The sequence below is a fragment of the Blennius ocellaris genome (assembly GCF_963422515.1).
Source record: "Blennius ocellaris genome assembly, chromosome: 10".
Lineage (NCBI taxonomy): Eukaryota > Metazoa > Chordata > Actinopteri > Blenniiformes > Blenniidae > Blennius > Blennius ocellaris.
This window is the reverse complement of record NC_137659.1, coordinates 17,247,455-17,259,567: the sequence shown is the minus strand read 5'-3', so window position 1 is coordinate 17,259,567 and position 12,113 is coordinate 17,247,455. Positions and strand designations below refer to the sequence as shown.

General features: G+C 40.9%; 1 protein-coding gene across 1 annotated transcript; it reads right to left on the bottom strand.

Moving 5' to 3' along the window:
• Positions 1-11,748, bottom strand: crispld1b (cysteine-rich secretory protein LCCL domain containing 1b). The gene is made up of 15 exons (XM_080503686.1): positions 11,621-11,748; positions 10,607-10,923; positions 5,036-5,154; positions 4,112-4,244; positions 3,800-3,915; positions 3,431-3,531; positions 3,067-3,234; positions 2,904-2,964; positions 2,750-2,816; positions 2,534-2,664; positions 2,370-2,413; positions 2,194-2,266; positions 1,626-1,695; positions 1,362-1,495; positions 1-1,192 (listed from the first exon to the last, which is right to left on the bottom strand). Exons 2-15 carry the CDS (start codon positions 10,871-10,873, stop codon positions 1,141-1,143), a joined length of 1,536 nt encoding a protein of 511 aa, XP_080359812.1. The 5' UTR covers positions 10,874-10,923; positions 11,621-11,748; the 3' UTR covers positions 1-1,140.
• Positions 11,749-12,113: the final 365 nt, after the last annotated feature.

Below are 12,113 nucleotides of genomic sequence, written 5' to 3'. Positions count from 1 at the left end.
TTATATAAATGTATAAAGGAAAGCTGGAAAATGTAGCACAGAGTTAAAAAAAAAAAATTGTATGTTACACACCCAATATTTACAAAACATGAGCACACCAACATCATGGTGAAATTGTCCTTTGAAACAAACGAAAGCCTGTGTGGGAAATATATGCGTTGCATGCAGAAGCTGTTTGGCCGTCTAGTCTTTATAGCATGTCTGATTTGTAGGGCTGGATAAAATGTAAATCAACATTAGCAAGCATTTCAATACTATATACAAAATATATTATATACAAAAATATACAACTGTATTCTAACTGCCTGCACTGTTGCTGTCCTGTACTGTATATTACTACTGTGATCAAATATACAAAATATGGAGACCCTAATCAGATTCAATATAGATAACACCAAAGTAGCTAAAGTCCCTGCATAATATTCAGAGGTGTAATAACTTGATGGTGGTCAAAAATGAAAAAGAGATTTTAGAAGGAAGAAAAGCAACACTGTTTTCTAACGACAGTTATGCAACACATTTTAAGATTCTTTTCAAGTTTGGTCATTCATTATGAGCGACTTAATCTTCTAATTAGCCAATATAACCAGATCAGTTCTTCACACACATGCTTCATCACATTTTGGTAGATTGATAGGGAACTTTTGATTCCAAACCATGCAGGAAATAGACCGTACACACACAGCCAGTGGAGTAATTACACGGCAGCTTTGACTTACTTGCTACATCTCTACAGAACCTTGAGCTACAGTAAATCCTGAATTACTAAAACCAGGTTTTTACTGAGTTTGGAGATTACACAATGTAACAGGAATGATGAAAAATCTGGTGGTTTTAAAAAACCATGATGATAGGATATTATGCCCACAGAGGGTGACATGGCAGCATTTTGTTCGGGTGAGCATTAGAGATTTAAGCAGAGAAATAGGCCAAAAGATTTATGTGTAAGAAGTGATTCAGCCATCACCAAAGATAGAAAGCTAAGCCTTGAGTAAAAGTATTTTCCACTTTTAGCACCAAGAGCAGCAACGCTGATTTAGTGAATTACAGGCTGGAGGTTCATAATGGGTGGGTTTGCGGCTTTATGAGGTGGGAATGTTGGATGGTGCTTTGTCCTTTGAGAGCATTTTTTTTTTTCTTTCAGATGACGGCAAACACTCTGAAGGCTTTTCCTCCTGTGGGGTTTATTAGGCTGAAACAAGAAGGTAAGACAGAAAGAAATATGAGCCATTTTTCAGATAACACAGTATTTTGTCAATAATGAAACGTACACGTTCAAATTCTATATTTCTGTAGCTCTATGCATAGCAACTGAATATTTCAAGACAAATATTTTTCTTCTTGACTCAATAGAGTGATACCTCTCTGATGAGATGCCGTTCTGATGACTGCCACTGTACTGCTTCCTTCTGTCCACTGGCATCACGTCAAGATAACCTCCAGACTCATTCTGGATCACTCCAGCATGAAGTGCTGCTCTGCAGATACTGGATTTCTGGAGGATACAAAATGTATATGTTGAATTGTTTTCGTGTGCCAGGATGAGTATAAAGGACTCAAATTCTTCATTCAATGAATGGACACAGTAATGGTCGGTAAATAAGTACAATGATACAGGAACTTACATCTGAGTAGTATTTTGTCCCAATGACTCTGGCTTGACTCTCATGGAAACAGTTCCTGGGGCAATATAATCTAGAAAAGAAAGAAACAAGGTAGTAGGAAGGTAAAAGCACATGCCAATGAGTGTATTAGCAAGGGCCACACAGTAGTGTCGAGCTTCGGGATATAGCCTCAAAGAAGAGTATTTCTTTGGGAGGGTTTTATGTTGTTCGTATTCTCCGTGTTAGGAGGGGTTTTCTCGGCATGCTCCAGTATCCTCCCACAGTCCAAAGTTATATCTGGTACATTGGTGAGCTTCTAAGTACCTGTAGCTATGTCCATGTGCATGCATGATTGTCTAAATCTCTGGTTGCTCATGGACTGGTGATAATTATAAGATATGTTGTGCCTTTTGGATATCATCAGCAGGGATCTGCTCCAGTTCCCTAAAGTGTGTCTGGGAGTTGGATAGATGCATACTATCATTCTGTGGCTATATGCTATAGTTGCTGCTTGAAATGTGGATAGCAACATGGTTTAAACATCCAATCTCTTTTAGTTGAATTGACTGTCCACATATAAATTTGTTACCTTGGACAGTGTCGCACAGGTTTCTTGAAAGGGCAGAAAAGCGCCACTGTGGTGTCACATCTTACGGCCTTGACTGGGAACAAGTATAAATAAAAACATCAGCATGAATGAAAAATAACCAAACAGTGATTCTGCATATGGATGACCAGATGTAGCTGGTGAAATGTGTTTCTTACCAGGGACTGATTCCACTTTGAAGGAATTGGCGCTCCTGTTTTTTCTGTGAAGTTAAATGAAACTGTAATAAGTTTTCTTCTGTGGTAAATATTAATGTGTTTCAAGACAAATATCAGGCAATCACCATTTGATTACAATATTACATACAAAGATAAATTCCTACCCAATGGATTGAATACCATTCTTGTATGACTTTGTAAAGTGCTGCTTTCTGCCCAGTCTGCTCACATCCAGCCACCCTCCATCATTGTCAATAACACCAGAGTGGAGCGCAGCTCCACACACACTCGATTGCTAAAATATCAGTCAAGAAAAGGATGTCCTTACATGACATATACAGTAAGTACTCCAGAATTGGTGTTTATTGTCTTATACTTACCATGTCATAATATGCAGTGCCAACTACTTTTCCAGGCCTATCAAGGCAACCGGGTGGACACTCGTATCTATGGATATAAACAAATTAAAGTGAAAAACACGCTAGCACTGTTGCAATAACAGTGTTTTATTATAACACTTCAATCGGGATCTACCTGTTACAGGTTGTTCCTTTGCACCGATCCCTTAACTTGGTATCACATTCAACCTGTTGGGCTTAAATACCAAACACAAGATCATTACAATGCAAGGGGAAAAACGAATGCAATGAGGTTCATCCAGACAGAGAAGTTAGTAATATTGAAGGAACATTCTTACACATCTGCTCTGTGCTGACAACCTGGTTTCTGTCAACATTGTCCCTGGGTGCAGGGTTCGGTGACTGGGCCCTTGGTTGGGGTTCTCGGTCCCTTACTGGCTCTGGTTCAGGTTCAATGTAGTTGCTCTCCTCAGTCTCAGGAGCTGGACGGCTCTCAACACCTCCCTCTGCACACAAAAGAAGACGACGCCTTGAACTAATTCACATGTTGGAAATGCAACTTTGCGTACTTACAAAATTGACAAAATAGCAGCAGCACGCACAGTGAATCAGTAAAGTACAGTTTCATTCAGGAAAAAAGTGTCAAGATGAGTGAGTTAGATTACAAGCTTCTGGGGAATCTGAAGTTTATCCTGAACTCACCTTTATAGCAAAGGTTGTCCCTGCAGCCTCCAGCATAGCTCGCAGGACAGGCAGAACAGGGAGTCCCATATTTATACGGAGCATGACCCCACCAGTTGCCCCTAAAATACACAAAACAAATACTTTTACTGATCTTATCACATTTAAAAATGATGCATGCTATTTAGTATAGCATTTGAATGTACTATTGATAAGAGTATACGGTGTATAAATCCAGCATATAAAACAAACAGACAACTCTGCCTTTATAGGTTCTCTTGTTTGGAATGAATTCTCATGTTTGGAATATTAAGCAATCACCAAAAAAAACCTTGCTTTTCAAAATTAGCATTAGGATTAAAACATTGATTGTGACTGTATAAAACTTACGGTGGAGAGTAGTTGCAGACCAGGTAGACAGCTTTGGCCCAAATCATTCCCCACACGTTCATGTTGTAACACACATTGATGGCACAGCCAATACGATTACTCGTCGCCCACACCAACTAAACACAACAATACAAAGAAAAACCAAAACAATGAGATTTTGGGAAACATCACTGTTACATGAATGGATAAATTACTGAAAGTGTATTAGAATCAGTTGCAATAAGTAAAAAATGATGGAATGGTGGAATGAAAGACTGAACAGAAAAATATATACACATCTACTTGCAATAAAAGGATTATCAAAGTTGTTACCTGAGTGTAGTGAGTGCACACAGGTCCTGAACATCTGAACGGACAGTGTGGGTTACATTCTTGAGAGTAGGGATAGGAGTAGTGCCTCACTTCATCATACCAGGCCTGAACATGGTAAGTTGGAGGCCGGTCCCTTAAGACAAAGGAAAGAGTCATCATACTTCTTCATGATGCTGCAAAAGGAACATTTATCACATCTGTCCAGATTAAATCTTCAAAAGAAAAACAGTAAATTACTTCTCCAAAGTTTTTTTTTTTTTTTTATAAAAATAAAACGTGACATGTTAAACCCTTGAGTACAGACAAATCAATATATACAATGGGCAGTGATGGCTGGGTGGTCATGGAAGTGAGGACCTCAACCCACAACTGCTCAGGTTGTATCAGAAAAGGCATTCAGTGTAAAACGTGTGCCAAATCAAACATGCTGATCATGTGATCCATTGTGGTCATGCCAAAGGGGAGCAGTTGAAAGGCCGTCTTCTCCAGCTAACGTTATATTTGTGTGATTTAAGTGACACATTAGCGTCAAGTATTTTATCATATGTATCACTGTGAGCCAGCTCTCTATTTGTTTAAAGAAATCAGACACATTATTACAACACGAAAAGTAAAAAGCAAACCCATTTCAATCACTGGTGTTCAACTCATGTGCTGAAGAGACTGCTCTCCTACATGTTTTAGGTTTGTTCCTACTTTAACTCATCAGAATCAGACAAAACAACCACCGACATTCAAACAGAACAGTGACCCTCCGAGACCAGGATTCAAAATGATTTATGTCCTTTTGAGTTGCAGCCTACGCATAGATTCTCTCAAGCGAAAAACAAAAGAAAGAAAGAACGAAAAAAAAGATGGTGCAGAGTGCAAGAACGTCTGAGACGCTATTTAACACCTCTCTGTGTACTTTTGTTACCTACACACCTGCCCCAGTGTGCTCCCAGGTTTTGACCAATCTGTGTCAACATGTGGCTTGGTCCATGTTCCCACCGGCAGGTGTGTGCCCAGTGCTCTGCGCTCCGCTCCAGCTCATAGTCCCATACCTGAAAACATACATACACGTGAACACTCACATGAACACACAACTACGTCAAGCTGCTGTGTGACAACGTATTTGTCTTTAAACGTGTGTATTTAGTGAGTGTTCTTTCAAACATAAAAGGGTCAAGTTTGATTGTTGCATCTGGTTTTTGCTTGGGCAGCAGGACTCCACTCTGGATAACCTTCCTGATTTAAGTAGGCTATGTGCCCACTTAACCATAGTTGTGTCTTTAGCTGTATCCCTTTACAACTTGTACAGATACCCAATTTTCTTTATTTAAACTAAAGCATCATAAAGTCGATGACAATCAACCTGAAAAGAACCATAAACACTCAAGGCAAACCAGCAAGACGAACCCGCGCTGGACTTGAAAGTGCTGCGGTTCTACGCATGGCACTCGCAAATTTTACACAGTATAGTCAAAACTAGGCCTCTCATATTAAACACACACTTGCACTCTCTTACACACAGTCACATACATGAGATCCTGCAACATCAACTTGCAGCTTTCTGCTACTATTCCGTGATGTTGTTTCATAGCTTGTTTCCAGTAAGTTCTGGTCTCATAAAGCAATCCAAGGTGAAAAAAGCAAACAAAAAGGAATTTGAAAAAAAAAAAAGAAATTAGCAACAAAGAATGTCTCTGTTTTAGTGCCTGATGCCATCTTTACTTTAAAATCAGTTACAAAATCAGCTAAACTGATGTCAAAATACCTGAAAAGTATTTGCCCACCTCTTGGTTCACACAAAGCAGGAAATCAAGCGCTGGTTAAAAGGCCGAGCAATACAAATGTTGCAGTAAAGTGAACTTACTGTTGACTTTGTTGGAGAGGAAGAAGAATAGATGCACTGTGCTGCGCTGTTGGCATAATGTTTAGTTGCATTACAGCTATCACGCTAAAAAGTAATAGGATAATGCTCAAGTGTAGTGTTGTAACTGCTCTGCTTGACCACCATAATGCGTTCCATATGCTCAGCGTAAGTCGAACACAGTGTGCACACTGTTGCCCATTCACTGTGGTGCTGCTTACTGTTCAGGGGTGACTGGAATGATGATATTTTGACTTCTTAGTCCATTGGCCACGTTTCAGCTGTGGTCAAGGTACCAAAGCAGAGAACTCTTTTATGTCTGCCATGTGATACTGTTTTTTTTTTTTCAGGGCTGTTACAATGGGCTGTCGATGTTGGAGCAGAATTCTCATCATGCGTTTCATTTTTATAAAAATGTTTTCTTAGAATTTAGATAAGGAATGTAGGAAATACATCAGTCACCAGAAAATAACAGATTGGCTGTTCAAAACCTCATCCCTGTCCGATTATTGATGAGTTCAGCTGGGGTGAACTTACATCACATAAGGGCGATGTAAGTTCTCCTTTGTATTTAGGAATCATTACATAGTGTGATTATATGTGATAAAGGAATCAAAGTTTTGAAGGCTTGCAGCAAAATCTGTTCAGTGAGCATTATAATGGTGTGGCAGTCTCTGACTCAAAGTAATTAAAGTTTAAAAGTCATTTTATAAGAGTTTTGGACTTTCTCTTTAAAACAAACTCAGGTTGTAAAAAAATGAATTTCCTTCTAAAAAGTATGACTTGCATTTGTAAGTAATAATTGTGTATATGTATATGTATACATACATTTCTGCAACAAGCTGCTTGTAACAGCATTTTGTTCTGAAAACAAAATACTCAGAACAAATGTAAACACTTTTGTCTTTAAAAGTGCTCATATTCCTCACAAATCCTCGTTTCACCAAACCTGCACACCCATATCTTTAATGAAATTTGAGTTCAGCACAAAGCTTCTACTGCAAACAATCGGCCGAAGAATCTAATGGTCTCCTCCAGCTTATTATTCTCTCTGTGTTCTTGTTATTCTTCCCCTTGAATTATCCAGCAGACGGGAAGATGGACTGCCCGCCCGGCTGCCTTTGGAGAGAGGTCACTGTAACAACTACCAATCTCCTTTTGCATTCCAGGGAGCGTTAAGTTTCCAAAATACGGACCCTTCTTCCAACCATCTGCCAAGACCACCTCTGCTGCAGAGTTAAGTGCAAGATCTGCATTCCTTTCAGCATTCAGAATGAGTACAGAGAGCGCAGCTTTGTAATGAAAACTATTGTAGAAAAAAACATGACACCATCCCTGTTTTTTGGTTTCCAAATAGGCAAAACAAACCCCCAACATTTACATCAATTATTAATTCAGCTTCAATATGAAAAGTGGTTCTATTTATGGGTTCCCTTAAATATGTCTCTATTTCTCAAGAGGATATGCTGTGCAAGAAGTGACATGCTTTTGATTAACAGACACAAGCAGTGTTTTAAAACGTTTGCTGTACAGTTTTGGTATGGAATTAGAGAGTCAACGCTACAATGGAGGTGCAGCCTTTTAGGCTTCCAAATCCTGCAATCTGAAAACCAAATACTTGGCCGCATCATTATCATCAGTAATAGTATCCCTTGCTAAAGAAACACTGGATTTAGTGTACATAACATACATTTGCGCAACCATGACCCACACTTCAAACGACAAGGCTGAGATGTTTGAAATAGATTTGCTGCTGTGGCACCCAAAATGAGATGCGTGGAAGATCAAATAAAAGATAACATTGGCCTCGGCTGAGGTTTGAATGAGCTGCGATGGATGCAGAGAGCTGGCGAAGGAGAGCGTGAAAGTGGAGTGGGGTGGTGAGAAAAAAAATCCCCGGCAAAGGCTGAAGTGAGCGAATGAGCAAGGCAGCAAGAAAAAGAGAAGAGAGAATGGAGTGATAGAGTAACAGGAAGGAGGTAAAGGACGGTTGAGGCAGAGGGCAGCAAAACACTACGGGGGGTGAAAGCTGGATCTGAGCCAGGGTCAGTGAGGGCGGGCGAGCAGGAGGCCGTAGATGACGGCTGCCAGCCAGTGGCTTTGGCTTACAGATGAGGGCTAGACATTAAGACTTGCCCGAATGTCTGGGGTGAGTGAAAGTTTTGCTTGGGCAAGTGAATCATCTACCCAGCTAGCCCGAATGGGCTTGAGGTATTTTTGACGATATAACATTTTTTTTTTTGGCAAAAATCACTTTGTATCACCATGGGATCATGCCACCGCAGGGCGCAATCACATGATTCTCGTGTGAACGTGATGCTCGCGTGGGGAAACACTTAACGCCGATTTCAGCCACTATTTTCTTCCAGACTTGTTTTCCTCATACTGGTCAGTGACACGCTGCGTCTTACCTGGAAAACATGCATTTTGATTGGATAGCGTCACTTTGTTCCCGGGAATTACGTCATTGGGGAAACTCCTCGTCGCCCGCCATTTTGAATTTTTCAGTTCCAGTGTAGTTACCAGAATTGTCCGGGCTACCAGATCTGTCCGGGGTGGGGCTTACGCATTCGCCTGAGCTACCAGATCTGTCCAGGATGGGGCTTGCACCCGCACTTGCTGATGACGTTGCACATTATGATTGACGGGAGAAACTTGTAGCCAGTAATAATGTGAAACGTAATCACAGTCACAGTTTAAATAAGTTTAGAAGCTAATGTTAGTTTGGTAGCTTCGTGGAAAGCTAACATGGTTGTGTGAGATGAACTGGACGCTACAAGTGGTTTTATGCGTCTGAACATCCCGAAGCAGCAGTGCTCACTCTAGTTTAACATCAGGAGAGATGGAAGGTGTCTGATTTAACTTCAGGAGAGTGTTGAAACTGAAGGTGTCTGGTGAAGTTTTGTCTTATTATCATGAAGTCTTTTTTGCCCCTCTTCTTTTACTTTTCCCTTCCAAGTACTTTCCAACTGTTTTTTGAGCATCAAGCACATTTTCTCAACATAACCTATTTGATTATTATTATTTGAAGCGCTTGCTTTAGAAAGAATTCAGCAGAGGGGTGCATGCCTCGAACAGGGACAGGGTAGATCGGAACCCAGTGGCAATTCATACCCCAATTATTTACCTAGAAATGGTACAAAAAAAATATCCACAATTTCGGTTGACTTGCTTAAGCAAGAGGATATTTTGAGAAATGTGCATATTCTTTAGACCGAGGGCTGTCACACTTATTTTGGTTCAACTCCGCTGTTGTCCTTTTAAATCCAAAGAAGTACATTAAAACAATTATTCCCCAGTGTTGGAAACGTCTTTTTTTTATAACCCTCAGAATACTGGCATTTCCCTCTTTTTGCCCCCCATTCAGTCACACTCGTAGCCAGCTGCAGCTTCCCACCCCGACAGTATATTCCCCTAAACATCCTGCTTGAAGGGTCTTTTTCAATGAGGAATCATTCAAACAAAACAAAAAAACGGGACAGTACTCGTATAGGTGTAAAGGAAAATATACCAGTCAGGTTCTACAAACAAATTCTAAGTTAAAATATTAAAACCCTCCAGGAGACCATTGTGAACTGCAGTATACTGTTAACAACAAAGTCCAGAAGACTTGTCGACATAATTCTTGTACTAACACAAACACAATCTGAGGTAGGAACCAGGCTGAGGTAAGAAACTTAAGATGTAGCTCAAATTGCTACATTCAAAGTGCAAACCATTTAAACATTATTTCGTTTTCCAGTTTTTAGTGAATCACTTTTTTCCTGATTTGTTTGCCCAAAGAAAAGTTCAAGAACTTGGGTCATAAAAGAGCAATATTTAGCCCGTTATTGCCGTTGCCGTGTCTTTTGATGTTTTAGTTACTCCACATACCTTGAAAGTCTTGCAGGGTGCTTTAGTTCAATGTGCAGTCTCAGGTTTGCTGTGGATGTTGTTGATGTACGGAGTTGCTTCTTGAAACCCGGCGGGCAAAGTTTACACAAAAAGGTAACGTTTTTCCCACCTGGATCATCACTGACCTTTTCATAAAATTATTTTATGTAATCTACGAAGATGAAGTATTACTCATGGAGGCAGAGTATGAGGTAATGCTGCTGTCTTCTATTTGTTGTTGCCGTGAAGCGTCGCATGATGATGACGCATGCAGTGGCGAGACTCTGTTGTGGCTGCAGTTGCCAGATTGGCTGCTTTCCCCCCTACATGTTCAGGCCAGTTTATGATGTGCGTTCGCTGGGTTTTCCACTGGAAGGCTCTGTAAATCTGGCACCCTTTTAAACAACATTTAACTGTGAGAGCGCCGTTCACAAACGTCGGAATGAGCGCATTCACAGAAACGTTTATCGGGCAGAAATAAAGTGCGTTCAGTTCACGTTCGCCCAAAATATGAACGAGTTCATGAACTTGTTCAGGCACAACACTGTTATTCCCATATTTTTTGATGCAGTATGGAAATGTTGAAATAACCCATTACCAAAAAGGATTACTATATCCCTTTTCTGTTGGACTTCGCCATGCAAACATTTTTCAGATCAACAGTTCTCAACACTAACTCTGTCTGAAGCATAGCACCTTTGAACATTGGTTAGTTGGCCGCAAAATCTGATGATTTGACAAACTATAACAGCTGTGACCTCAGCACTCACCATGTACTCCATATTTGAAGCAGGAGGGTGAACCTGACCACGTAGCTTATTATGCAGGTCCAGGATAAGGTGCATGTCTCCTTCGCTGATGGCTCGCTTGCCCCTTGACCTCACCCTCCACCACTCCTCATCCTTGCTTGTGTACTTGTCCAGGATGGACTCCAGACGTGTGGAGTTGGTGAGGACCATGGCCAGGACCGTATGGGTAAAGCACAAGAACAAGCTTGCAGCTCTAATCCAGCAGGAAAAGGACAGAAGATTCTTCATGGTGATGAAAGAAGAGTGATGCAATGATGAAAACTCTTTCTCAGCACAACCTACAGAGCACATACAGAAACAGAAAAGTGAATGATTTATTGGATAGATTTTTCAATGGATGCCTTATAAGCCTTCTTTAAACTGCTTTACTACCTGTGAGGACAAGGCTTGTATGCATAGATTTCCACTCCATTATAAAACAAATCTGCAGCCTAAATGTTAACATTCAAATCAATGTGTCAGTAGAACCCCCCCCCCCCCCCCCCCCCCCACACACACACACACACACACACACACACACACACACACACACACTACATGTATACAGGGGGGAATTTATAAAAAGAGGAGCCCACAGGTAGCTTGAATCCTTCCTCTGTCTCTGTTTAATAATGCTTTAATTATAGGGAGACTTTACTTCAAACAGTAAATCTAATGCAGCTTTCAGCAGTCTGAGTGCATCTGCGGGTCACTGCATCCAGACACACAGTAGGACCAGTGTAAACTGACTTTTAAAACATTATGTTTGAGAGCAGAGGATTCAGTGCGCATGCTTGAGTTGCTCACATGCTCTCCCTTAAAGTCCCATAATTTATCCTATAAGAACAAAACAGAAAGCAAAGAAAAAGTGAAGGAGATTTTTTTTTAAACTTCTTAATACATTTTGGTGTCAAATTTGAAAAACAATATTAAAGAATATCTTGAGACAATACAGGAAATGTACAATAATTGTGAGTAAGAAGGATTCAAGATTACCTCCAAAGTGATCAAATTCCCTCTCTGGTGTAATAGTCCTGATGATAAAACGAGAGGTTACTGCAGAATCCAAACCAGGGAGTCTTTACATACATCCATCACACAGAATGAGTGCAGGACCTCTTCCAGACTCTACATCCACGCCCGAGGACAGAGCTCTCACTAATGAATATATAGGTACCTGTTGAATTCCTCAGCCCGCTGCAGGCAGCACGGGACTGCGCCTCATTTTGCGCTTATATGCCAAATTTGCGCTTAGCAACGTGCAACTCAAACGAACCACGCCCCCCCCACCCCACCCCACCCCGTGCCCCCACCAAACACACACACACACACACACACACACACACACACACACACGCACACACACACTTCTCTTGCCCTCAACACGCGCGCACGCGCATACTGCAGCTGACACACACTGCGCGAACCCACGGGTTGATCTATTTGAAGACCCACCTTTGGAAGTGACACGAAGACAGACGTGTGGATG